Genomic DNA, 13,113 nt, shown 5'->3' with positions numbered 1-13,113 from the left:
ACAGGAAACGGAAGGCTGGATTCTATCCCTTTTAACATCAGAGCAGCAGTTCTACATTCAATTATCTTTCTTCGGCCTAGGCACCACAGCTTGGAATCTAATGCATTGTAAATCAAATCCATTACTTCCCACCTCCCAGCTCCCTTGTTTTATATTTTATTTTGTGATACATTTTTACTATACCTTTCCATTTTTAAAGAAATCCTCTGTATTTTTCATTTACAAAAGTATTATCAAATATATGCTGCTACACATACACCATACACACATACAATTGTAAAGATTCCTACTGTCCACTGAGGAAGTGGTTGTGTAAAGTGAAGTCCCTCCCATTTCTTACATACAGTAAGCTAATTAAACCATACTACACTGCCAACTGTGATTAAACAGAATGTGGCAATTCTGCTTACCATCTGCCAAAGCATACTGCTCTCCAGCAACTCAACAGTAAAGAATAGTTACGCAAGGCTAACTGAGCCGCTAAACTTTGCATTGGGCCTGTTTCTGAACTCATGTTGATATAAATTAGAAGTGCATGTGATAACCACAGTTTTCGGTGGGCATAAGAAAAAGATTCTGTAATGTATATTATGTGACATTAACATCATTGGAGAGTGACTTAATGGAAGGCATCAGCATGAATTTTACTGGAGATGTACTGATAAAATAGTCAAAAATATAAAAGCCATGCAAGAACATCATATCATTCCAAGAAAGATGGACCAAGTCTAGCCAACAAGAGCCTTTGAGGCTTTTTGGCTTATGGGCAATTCAGGTGTAGCTTAAAGCTGGGTAACGCAGAATCCAGCAGTGGGAAGCAGGCGGAGCACTGAAACTTCCACTTCCCGTAGGACTCACCGCCTGCCTGTAACCACCATCCCTTTCCTGTGTAAATTACGAAATACATGCCTAGCAGCTGTCTGCTGGGTGAATGCTTTTGATACATGGGGTTTGGATCCCAAAGTTTGACTGCCCCTAAGACGGAGAGAGAAGGCACCACATGATTACAAGTGAAACTTGCTATTTGCTTACAGAAAGGTTGTATTTATGTTATGCAGATCCCTCAGAGAACTGAAAAGGCCTCTCTTGAGTACACACACAGGCAGAAATGCTCAGCTGAGTGAGAAATACTGAGAGCGCACCTGCTGTCAGATTTCTCTTTCTCACACTGTTGATCCCACTGCATCCGAGGATAACACACACCTGAATGCCATCATTAGGTCATGCTCTAATAAATTGAGATGCTAAGATTTTCCTATGGTTAAGCAGGGTGGTGGAATTACAAGGTGGAAATCACACGCATTTTTTGAAGTCAGATGTTTGGTAATTATTGTCAGTTAGCAAAAAGGCTTATCTATGAAAGACGATGTTAGAATGAGAACCTGAGAATCATTAATCAGAATCTCTTATTTTTCCCAGTAATAATAGAAAAACGTGACTTGGGGTCAGCACTGGGAACAAAGAAAGAGAAATGGATTTTACCTTCTGTAGTATTCCTGCTTAGTTACCCTCTGGATTAAGAGTATGCACAACCTGCCCCACCCTTCCCCCATTTATAGATTTACCTTCCTTTTATGAATGCTAGAACTTGGACACAAAAAAGTGATACGACACCAAAATTTGCTCACAGTTACAGTAATAGGGCACTAGTAAATACTGACAACTGATGGCTGTTAGCTCAAGACCAGAAATGGGGAAGAAAGAAACAAGTGAAGTTGTGAGCCAGTAAGAGCTTTCAGCCAATTAAAAGAAAAACAGATAGGTAAAGAATAGGAGTCATTAGGGGATCAGATAAATGTGAATGTAGATTCCTTCCCAGTGGGAGTTGCGACCAGCTGAAGAGTTGTTGTTTCAGCTCCCACAACCTTCTTTTTCTAATGGACTCTGCTAGCACGTAGCAACAATCTTCTGTCTCCCAGCTCCACAGCCATTGATGTTTACAGCTTTGACTGAAGCTAGTGTTCAGTAAGTAACGTTCACTTTTCAACCCATAGTCACCACCATTTGTAGACACTTTGTTCCTTGACCTCCTGGCTGCCTTAACAGCATATGAATGGAAGCTGCACAGAGCAACACAGGATTTCTCAAGGGAAAGAGCCTATGGGTAAGAAAAGCAGATCTTTATTTATATGTCACTCATGTTTTGGTCCCTTTTCCAGTGTGCTTCTCTAGTGTGTGCCCTGATTCTGCCCTGGTGATCTCCAGAGTGGAACAGCAGTGGTGAGGACAGTCCTTAGAGCTGGCAGGACGCTGTTGGAGACTTCAGATTTGACCCCTCCAGCTTCACACTAGTGACTAGTACATGGAGTCTTGGGGTCAACCTAGTCAACACATTCCATAAGGAGATGTGGTGGTAGGGCAGAGAAGCTGAAACTAGAGGCTGTTATATTAGTGCTGTTGACGTTTTGATACTTGCTGGAACACTTTCCCCTCCCTACCCAGTACTGTATTGTCATTTATGTCACTGCTTGTTGTGTGTTTTAAACGACTTCTATGTGATGCACTTTACACTGTAAATAAAGTTGCACCCTGTTTAGTACCCATATAGAGGCAACAGTGCGCTCTTTTCTTAACACCTCCCAACAAAAATATCGACCTACCTTTTAGGACATGCTGGCAAAGCTGGAGTATTGGGGAAATGGAACTCCACTGAGGAGAAAAGACTAATTGCCAGTAATCTTAAAAGGATGTGCTAGACTAATCCAGGTTTGATCTTTGAATTAAAATGCAGTTAGCACCTAATTTTTCAAATCCTTTCTGCTGCTAGACCATATCTGAAAACCTATAAGGGCCAAATTTACCACTAGTGTAAACAGATGCATTCAAACTTCCTTCATTCACAACTTACACCTGATGGAGATACAACTTGTTTTATTCTGCATCAGTACTGGAATTTTTAAAGATATGGAGACACCCATATTCAATGACAGTTGAAGTAAAAAATGTACTATAGCAGAAAGAAAACGTTTTAACTCAAACACCACTCCTCCAAGCAAGGAGCATGTATAGTCTATCAGCAAAAAGATTTAGGGTGTGGGGTTTTTTACAGTAACGTTAATAAGCCTTTCAGTGTTGTGATACATAGGGGTCAGTGAAGACTTTAAAGTGCGAAACATGGTCAGTGTTTCAAAGCCTGCCCCAAAGCCTCCATCCCAAAACGTGGTGTGAGGTTACAGACAGTGCTGTTAATGAAGCCCTGGAATTTAATGTGCATCTGATAGAAAAGATGCAAGTTTACATCTCAGATGTACAATCCTCCAGATACTGGTAATAATCCTGAGTGGGAACAGCTTTTGCATATGGACTCAGATCTTGTGCATGCTGTAAAAATACAGAACACTGCCTTATTTAAAAGGAAGTATAGTAATGATCTCGCCCTGGCCCTGTCCTCTTTGCCTTGAACAAAGTAAAATGCTGAAGGGAGTCTGCTGATTCCTATCTATATCTCTCTGCTCTTGGAGGTACAGGGGGAAAGGTACGAGTGTCAGCTCTGGTCTCAGGGGTGCACGGGACAGGGTTAGTGTGTGCTAGTGGTTGGTACCACAAGGAGTTACCTTTTTACCTTGAGGACAGTTTGAGTGGTGGTCTCTCTTACATCTCAGAGCAGGAACAGTTTGTGCATCTCAGACTTGTCTTAAAGCAGTTTGGATCCTCACTGTGGAAAGGATCCCAGCTGCTTTTACTGCATGGCAGATGTTTTTCTGGGGGAACATACCCTGACCACGCATTTCCAGCAGTGAGAGATGAGCATTGCAGTACCCAGAGGCAAACCAGGTGGAATATGCAGCACCATCTCTTTCTCTAAGGTTATTGCTACTCATGCACATCAAGCAGAGCACTTCACTTATGCATCTCATTTATGACGAGCTCCTCTTCCAGGACCAGGGCTGCATTTCCATTACCCTTGCTTTCTAGGCTGATGTGTTTCTACTGCCTGCCAATATCAAGGTCTGTGTGCTTGCCACCTCTCCCAGCTGAGCTCGAAGCACTGTAAAATCTGATGCTCTTCACAAGCTGATTGATGTGGTTCTTCAGCGCAGGCTGGTCCATCCTGCCAGACATGGCTCATGTGGATGGACCGGCGTGACCACCTTGTGCTACAAGAAGCACCATGCATGGCCTAGTGGATAGGACATCGAGCTCCTCCCCACCAGTGGCAGGCTGTGTCACCACAAGTCACTTCAAGTCTTTTACGGGCCAGATGATCCTTCCCTCTCCACCAAGGTGCTGCAGATGAAAGCAAACAGATAAGATTTAAGCACGACTGTCATCATTATTAATGGTAGCCCTTTTGCAGATGTCATCCATACACCTCACTGGTAGCCCAGTAGACCAGCGATAACCTTAATCTTCCTAGTCTAGTCTCACTGCTGAAAGTCAGTCTTCCTCCTTCAGATTGCAAGCAACAGCTGCTGAGCAGATCATCTTGGAAACTCAAGTCCCCTCTTTATCTCCAGAAACTTGGAGGCTATGACAATGTCAGCCAGCCCAGACTAGCGGCAGTTCTGATGGCACCCAGAGCCCACGTGCATGGCAAAGGCCAGGAAAGGAGGCTGCTGGGGAGGGGCAGGTTGGCTTTGTGATGCTCCTGGCCTGCACCATCTAGCAGGCCAGCAGCACGGTGAGGATTGATCCTGCACCTCTGCCCAGCACTCTTCTCGATGATATTGCTGAGCTTTATCCCAGCAGCCTCAGGAAATCAGTCTGTCCTTATGAAACCAGGTGACAAAGAACAACCACTGAAGTTGCCACTCCCTGATCCTCCATGCCCTGCAACCAAACCCAGGGCTTTCCCTGTTGAGTCTTAGTCATGCCTTCCCCTCCTTTCCCCTCCTAGCTGCTTCCTCAGCACGGTCCATTTATTTTGCTTTGTTTTCAATATCCTGGCTGTAGTGCTTCCATCACCATTGGAAAAAGAGTGGCACAACTTTTTGCGGCTAACTCCGAATTGACTGGGATTCACTGGATGTGAAACCAGCAGCCTCACTGGCTGGGAGAGGAGGCGCAGTGGGAAGGGTGATCGAGCCGTGCAACTGCTGGTGCAGACAGGGCTGGCAGCCTCTGCAGTGCCCCTCCAGCCGCCTTGCCTTGCCTTGCCCTCCCTCCCTCTTCCGCTCCCCGGCCGTGCTTTTCTCATTTTACAGACACAGCCTATACTTGTGGCTGCTTGGGGTGGAGACTGGCCCTTGCGTTTGCCAGGCAGACACCTAAAGCATGGAGCAGAAGCCTATCCAGCTCAGCTTGCAGTAGGTGTGGAGAAGGTGCTGCTCGCTTCTGCCCCTGTTCTGCAGCAGCCTGGGATCTCCCGCTCCACTGGTGTGGCTCACAACAGATCTGTGTCCCTGTGCTTGTGCAGCTCCGAGCACCAGGCCACTGCTTGACAGATGGGGCCGTGAGCAGGGTCCTGGGCCGGTGCAAGTGGGCGCAGGAGCCCAGCGATGTGCAGAGACTCCGTCTGTCTTGTGCGTGCACAGTGGGCAGGTCCCAGATACTGCTCGGTGCCAAGGGAATTATAAAGGGATTTACTGCTCTTGACTGTTTCTGTAGGGCTGTAATGTCAACTGGGAGCCTCCAGGCCACGCAGAGCACTGAAGCCAGACTGCACAGCCACCCCCGGCTGAACCAGGGAGGCAGCTGATTCCCCAAGCAAAAGGCAGGTCCGCAGCACCCTCTGCAAAAAAAATAAACCTTGCAGCAGGACCTTGTCCTGGCTCTGCTGCTGCCTGTCCACCCCAGGAAAAGAGGGGTGCAGGCAGGCATTAACACCAAGCATGGGAGCCCAGGAAGGGCCATTTTCCACCCCCTGGGACTGGGGTAGGGGCAAAAATGCCTGCAGGCACCAGTGTCGGTGTCGAACAGCGGCAGCCTTGCAACGCTGCTCAGGTAGAGGCTGGGCACGTCTCCAGAGCCATCTGACCCAGCACAGGGCATTTGGGGAACTCTGGTAAAGGAAGCACCCTGCAAATGCCCCTTTTCCATATTGGAAAAAAGGGATGGCAAAATGGGAGTCTTTGTGTATGACAAGAACGGAAACCTCAGTAAAGCTGCAGTTCAGAAAGCACTTAAGTATATGGTCATGTCATGCAACCATTAAGTGTACTTAGCTGTACCTATGAAGTTAAAAACAAGCTTAAGTATTTTTCTGGACTGCAGCCTTAGTCATTATGGGTTTATAATAAACATGAAAACCTGTGTCTTCCCTGTAGACACTGTTGAGATGGCTGCTAAGTGCCTGGCACTGGGTATTTGCCATCAGCTGAATGCAGAAGATTGATAAAAGAGGTGGCTGCCCAGTCAGGTACTGCTAGGCCAGATGTCTGGTTTGATTTTATTAAATAGCTTGGCTAACAATCTGGAGTAAGGGATAAACAGCTCATTAATTAATCCTGCTGCTAATAAGCAGGGAGGTGTTGTACGCACCTATGGGAATAAATTACATAATGGAAGGATAATCACATGAAGGGGAAATGACATGAAATTGAAGTTAGAAATGACACGTTGGTGCTTCCTGAGCAAAAAAACCCAAACTCATGTGCCCCTGGGGAGAGAGAGGGGCGTGAAGGCATGCTGGTGTCCTGGCTATTCCCACCCACACCACGTGTGGGTTTCCTGCTTGGGAAGAAGCAACACTGGCAGAGTCCTAGGCATGAGAGAGGAGAGCAAAACGAGGACCAGCCTGCAGGACAGCGGTGATGCAGCAACAGAGCCTGTGTGATTTTTGGTTCATCTCTGTTTTAGTGCCAGCAAGGTTATGATTTCTCTCTGGCCAGCACCAATGACATAATGTTGCTGCCATTCCTGTGTGTGCTGGCAAATGAAGAAAGCGGCTGCTGGCAGCTGGTGTCCACATGGAAGGAGGAAGACTGTCTCAAGGGCTGGAGATGCGGGGCTCTAAAGCAGCAGATAAATAAGTGAAGATAAATACAGCCAGGCAGGGGGAGCAGACCCTCGTGGTGCCACCAAGGATCACACTGTGCAGCACAACTGGGAAAGCCGGCTCCTGCTGGGAGCCTTGGCTCTAGCATTTCCCTCCTGCTCAGAGTGTGATTTTGCAACCTAAATGTTCTGAAAGTATGGGGTGCTCCTGATTTCATCCCTGGCAGGACTACGTAAGCCAGAGACAAGCGGCTGCCGCATACAAACCCCATGTCTGAGGATGCTTCAGAGAAGATTTACTGAGTGTGGCTCTGGGGATATATAAAAAACCAGAACTGAACAGAAGTAGAGCAGATAACCCATTGCACCAAAAAGCACATGGGCTTTTCAGGATACCTGTGGGCTGGACTCCCTCTGAGAAAATCCTGGACTTCATCAGTTAATGTAAAACTAGACATGATACAGCATGATAAACATGCTATACAGTCTAGAGAGCTAACTTCACCAGGTTTCTTACTCTACTTTCAAAAAGCTACTGGGCTTTTTGAGTCTTTCAGGGTATTCAAAAAGAGATGCAAAAGTAGTAAAGTATGCAGACAGTCTGCCTGGGGATGTGTGACAGGCTACAACAACACTGGCACTTTGGAAACCATCAAATGTTTAAGCACTGATGATTAGAAGAAGGAGCCATGTCCCTCCACCTACATTTCCAAGAAAATCCGTAATTGGGCCTTAGGGCAACAGAGATAAAAGCTGAGCAGCAAAAGTGAATCATAGAATTGTTTAGGTTGGAAAAGACCTTTAAGAAGCTTGAGTCCAACTGTAAACTTAACACTGCCAAGTCCACCATTAAACCATGTCCCTAAATGCCATGTCTACACATCTTTTAAATACCTCCAGGCTTAGTGACTCAACCACTTCCCTTGGCAGCCTGTTCCAAAGCTTGACAACCCTTTCAGTTAAGAAATTTCTCCAAATAGCCAATCTAAACCTCCCCTCGTGCAACATGCGGATGTTTCCTCTCACCCTATCACTTGTTACTTGAGAGAAGAGCCTTACACCCACCTCGCTACAAGCTCCTTTCAGGTAGTTGTAGAGAGCAATAAGGTCTCCCTTCAGCCTCCTTTCCTCCAGGCTTAACACCCCGGTTCCATCAGCTGCTCCTCACAAGACCTGTGCTCCAGACCCTTCACCAGCTTCGTTGCTCTTCTATGGTTGTGCTCCAGCACCTCAATGTCTGTCTTAGAGTGAGGGTCCCAAAACTGAACACAGGATTTGAGGTGTGGCCTCACCAGTGCCAAGTACAGGGGGACGATCGCTTCCCTAGTCCCACTGGCCACTCTATTTCTGACACAAGCCAGGATTCCATTGGCCTTCTTGGCCACCTGGGCACACTGCTGGCTCATATTCAGCTGGCTGTTGACCAGCACCCCCAGGTCCTTTCCTGCCAGGCACCTTTCCAGCCACACTGCCCCAAGCCTGTAGCGTGGCATGGGGTTGTTGTGACCCAAGTGCAGGACCCAGCACTGAGCCTTGTTGAATCTCATACCATTGGCCTTGGCCCACCCATCCAGCCTGTCCAGATCCCTCTGTAGAGCCTGCCTACCCTCCAGCAGATCAACACTCCCACCCAACTCGGTACCACCTGCAAATGTACTGATGCTGCACATGATCCCTTCATCCAGATCATAGATAAAGGTATTAAACAGAACTGGCCCCAGTACTGAGCCCTGGGGAACACCACTTGTGACTGGCACTGGATTTGACCCCATTCACCACCATTCTTCGGGCTCGGCCATCCAGCCAGTCTTTAACCCAGTGATGAGTATGCCCATCCAGGCCATGAGCAGCCAGTTTCTCCAGCAGAATGCTGTGGGAAATGGTGTCAAAGGCTTTACTAAAGTCCGGGTAAACAACACCCACAGCCTTTCCCTCATCCACTAAGCGGGTCACCTTGTCATAGAAGATCAGGTTAGTCAAGCAGGACTTGCCTTTTAGAAACCCATTCTGACCAGACCTGATCACCTGGTTGTCCTGTACATGCCACATACTGACTCTCAAGATAATCTGCTCCATAACTGTCCCTGGCACCAAGGTCAGGCTGACAGGCCTGTAGTTCCCCAGATCCTCCTTCTTGTAGATGGGTGTCACACTTGCTAACCTCCAGTCAAGTGGGACCTCCCCAGTTAGCCAGGACAGCTGATAAATGATTAAAAGTGGCTTGGTGAGCCCTTCCTCCAGCTTCCTCAGTACCCTTGGGTGGATCCCATCTGGCCCCATAGACCTGTGTGTGTCTAAGTGGTGTAGCAGGTTACTAACCATTTCCCCTTGGATTATGGTGGCTTCATTCTGCCCCCTGCACCTGGCTTCCAGCTCAGGGGACTGGGTACCTGGAGAACAACCAGTCTTCCTATTAAAGGCTGAGGCAAAGAAGACATTAAGTACATCAGCCTTTTCCTCATCCTTTGTCACTGTTTCCCCTGTGTCCAGTAAAGGATGGAGAGTCTCTTTAGCCCTCTTTTTGTCTCTAATATATTTATAGAAACATTTTTTATTGTCTCTTATGGCAGTAGCCAGATTAACTTCTAGTTGGGCTTTGGTCCTTCTAACTTTCTCCCTGCATAACATCATGTCCTCATAGTCCTCCTGAGTTACCTGCCCCTTCTTCCAAAGGTTATAAACTCTCTTTTTTTCATGAATTCCAGACAAAGCTCTCTGTTCGGGTGCAACTGAAGGTTCAGGCTTCCACGAGAGCTCTGCTTCACTAGTGTCAGACTCCCAGTCCAATCCAAAAAGGCTCAGAACCCTGTCATGTTTGAGGCGTGGTTGGGTGCACCATCTTCCTTGGCCCTGTTCTCATCATCAGTGGGGACCTTTGGACCCAAAAGCAGCTGCAGATATCCCCAGCAGTCGGTGTTCAGAGTTGGGCAGAGGTCCCTCTGTGGAGTTTAGTGAAATTCAAATGAAACTGAGGATCAGAATCTATCTGAGGCATCAGTGGGCTACAACAGGAAATAAAATCTGGGGTGAATACCTGTTGAAGGACAACAGAGAGCACAACTGGATCTTCCACATTGTCCAACACCCCAAAAACTCCCATCGGACTTGGGCATCCCTTAATCCAGATCTCAAAAAACCTTCACGGCTGATACTCCCCATCACATGAGCTATTTCTATACCTCCCTCATCCACACACATGTGCACAGAGATGCAGTGTTTGCCATGGGTGGGGGAGCAGCGCCGGCGCTTGTGCCGGCTCCGTGTCTCCCCGCTCTGTACCGAGGCATGGATGGAGTGTGGGCTGCAGGGAATGATCCAGATCAGCTGTCTGTGGTTAAACTGATTTCTCACAATTTAAAAACAGTGCAAGCCTGCTGGTGGGAGGCTTAGTCATGCCCTGCCCGTGCAGGCACGGTGAGGCAGGCGGGCAGGCATCTCCAAGGCTGCAAAGCACTGAGTTTGACCCACGTCAGCTGGTGCCCGCAGCCTTGTCAGGTTCTGCCCCACGGTGAGACCTCTTCCAGGGGCAGCGCGGCTCTGCACGGCAGCCGCGTGGAGAAGCACTGCCCACGCGTGTTGTCTTGGCTGCCTCAGAGGACCTGCATATGGGGTGCATATCCCCATAGTGCTCACGTGCAACCAGCCTCCCAGAAAGGTGGTTTGGGGCCAAAAGTGAGTGCCACGCAGTCTGCAGGCAGGCACCCCGTGGGGAGTGGGACAAGTGGGACTCCGAGCAGACAACCTGATGGGTCTAGTGGGGAGAGTCAAGAGCATCCCCTGGGCAGCAGAGCTGCTGTCTGCAGAGTGATGGGGAGCTGCACTGGCTCCTGTCTCTTGAACCAGCATGCAGCTGTCATGTCAAAAAACAGGGTTGGCCTCCAAGAGCGACGCTACGTCCTGTGTGGCATCCTGTTGTCCCATGCTGGCACCAAAGAACTCCTCGGTCCCCCGGCACTCAAAGGCAGAGCTGGCTGCCAGGGCAGCAGCCCAGGCTTTTACGGAGGGGTGCCAGGAGCTCCAGCTCCTCTGCCACCTCTGCCTAGGTGCAGCGAGTAGATGGGACAGATAGTGCTGCTGCTCTCTGTTCCTGTCTGCACCCATGCGTTGCTGCAGCTGGGTTAGTTTGACGCTCCTGCTGTCAACACTATGTGTGGATGTCACTCGTTGAGATGCCAGGATACTGCCCCAAGTATTACAGGTCAGATCCTCTGCGGATGGGCTTGAGCTTGGCCTGTTGCAGACCACGGCCACATGTAATTAATTTCCATAGCAAGGCTTGCAGGTGCTGATGTCATCTACAAAGATGGGGAAACTAAAGCACAGGCACTGAGTAATCTGCCTAGCTGTGCACTGGAGATGGAGAGATACAGTCTGGGCTGGAGCTGGGACTTTCCAGCTCATCTCCCAGGCTGTACTGCTGCCAGCCCATGACTGCAGAGCAGAGCTTACCCTGAATGGCTGCTGGGACTCTCAGAGGTGTGGTGGGGTGTCTGAGGATGCAGGAGAAAAGTTTCACGTGTCACTACTACCAGGGTACCCTCTGCCTCAAAGGCAGACAGGAGAGTATGCAAAAAACCCTGGGACAGCCCCATGTCTGATCACATAAGGGATCACCAGGACCATAAAAGCAGCAAATAACTGAAATCACGGAGAAATAAAAAAGATCTGCAATAGGTAGAAAACTGGAGTCTTGGGATGCAGTGGGTTTAGGCTTTCAGGCTTTTTGCAAACATGTGCAGAGCCTCCCCTGGCACAGCCATGCAGGCTGACAACCAGAGCTGGCTCTCCTCTGCTTGGCCTTAGCAAAGTTTCTAGAAAGTGGCAGGATTTCATGTTCCCCCCTGCTCGTTAATCACTCCATCAACAGCACTGCCCACCAGCTCAGTTTGTGAGGCTGATGCAACCAGATAGGAAGTACTGCAACTTCATATCCGCTGCTGAAGAAGACACCTATTAGAATAGAGGAAGGAAAGAGAAAAAAGAAAAAAAAAAAAAAAAAACCAAAAAACTCAAAGGAAGACAGCTGCGCCAGAAGTTTGTTTCACGATGTTCAGGCTTGACTGAAAAGATCCAGGTCAGATGACCTGGTGTATTCCCACTTGCTGGGAGGAGGCACCTGGGTAGCAGCTGCCTTCACCCCCCCACCCACCCCAGGACAGAAGCAGTGGCAGGCTTGAGAAAAGGCTTTTTGCTCTGCTGTCGTTCCCCATAGCCACACAACCCCATACCCAACTACTTGGGGCCCCAGTAGCCTGTGTTTTGTCTGGTGGTGCAGCTCCTAACTGAGACCAGCCTGGCAGCCCCACAACAGAGGACTCCCCACCCTGCTCCTGGGGATTTTGGGGCAGGGGGTATTGGAACCTGCATCCCTGCTGAGCAATGCACTGCTCCCACGCCAGTGCAGGGAACAGAAGCATCCAATGGGAGGTTCCTCTGCCTTCACCCCAAAATCAGCACCTGCACCTAGGCACTGTTTGCAAACGGGCTCCCCAGGGAGCTGCTAGGCTGCAGTTACAGCGGGTTGCATCAGCCCCCAGGGGTGAGCCGGCTGCTTGCAGTTTTGGGGCCGGTACAAGCAAAGCAGCATCCCAAGGGCAGACGCCAAAACACCCTCTGCCTGCAGCCCCAGCAGCTAACCCCAGAGAGGCCAAAAGTGAGACACCAGGGCTGGGCCAGGTCCTCCTGGGCCAAAGGGGGACCTTGGGTCTTCTGAGAGTCTTTTTCTGAAGGATATTTGCTCTGACCTTGGTGAAAATGGTCCGACATTCAGCTGCTGTTTTTTTCCTAGAACAGGCTATTCTCAATGCTTTTCCTTCAGAGCGTCCTCTGGGAGGAAGGAGTACTTTTATCCTATGAGCAAAGAAACTGCATATTCCTCCAGCTTGGCCAAAAGGGTCAGATGAAGATGAGTCTGTTTCCCTGCCAACCCTGTGATGCTTTGTCCAGGATTTAATGCAGTCTGACTGGTATGTCCAAATAAAATGCTCCTGTGAGCTGATCACATTCCTGGACTTTGCCTTCAATCTCACAGTAGGGCAGTGACTCCCCTGGGAGGCCAAAACTGCTGCCTGTGCCCTGATACTCTCCGCAGCATCCCCTTCCCACCGCCTGCCTTGGTCTGTACATGCAAGAGCCGAACTGCCCTTGCAGCCAAGGAGGGGATGCCCAGGACATGGTTTGGCTTTCTCTGTGCTGTGTGTAGCTTCAGCTGTACATTTCTCCTCATCTCAATAACAT

At 48.9% G+C, this 13,113-nt stretch overlaps 1 protein-coding gene across 1 annotated transcript in view; it reads left to right on the top strand.

Annotated features, from left to right (window-relative positions):
• The window catches only part of SVEP1 (sushi, von Willebrand factor type A, EGF and pentraxin domain containing 1), a 129,882-nt gene extending 127,337 nt beyond the window's left edge, over positions 1-2,545 (top strand). Inside the window, exon 50 of the mRNA XM_033001540.2 lies at positions 5-2,545. Within this exon, the coding sequence (XP_032857431.2) occupies positions 5-35 (31 nt within the window). The 3' untranslated portion in view covers positions 36-2,545. The remainder of the gene's footprint in view (positions 1-4) is intronic.
• The last annotated feature ends 10,568 nt before the right edge of the window (positions 2,546-13,113 follow it).

The sequence above is a fragment of the Tyto alba genome, unplaced genomic scaffold (assembly GCF_018691265.1).
Source record: "Tyto alba isolate M040663 unplaced genomic scaffold, T.alba_DEE_v4.0 Super-Scaffold_13, whole genome shotgun sequence".
In the NCBI taxonomy this organism is placed as follows: domain Eukaryota; kingdom Metazoa; phylum Chordata; class Aves; order Strigiformes; family Tytonidae; genus Tyto; species Tyto alba.
This window is presented reverse-complemented; position numbering and strand designations above follow the sequence as displayed.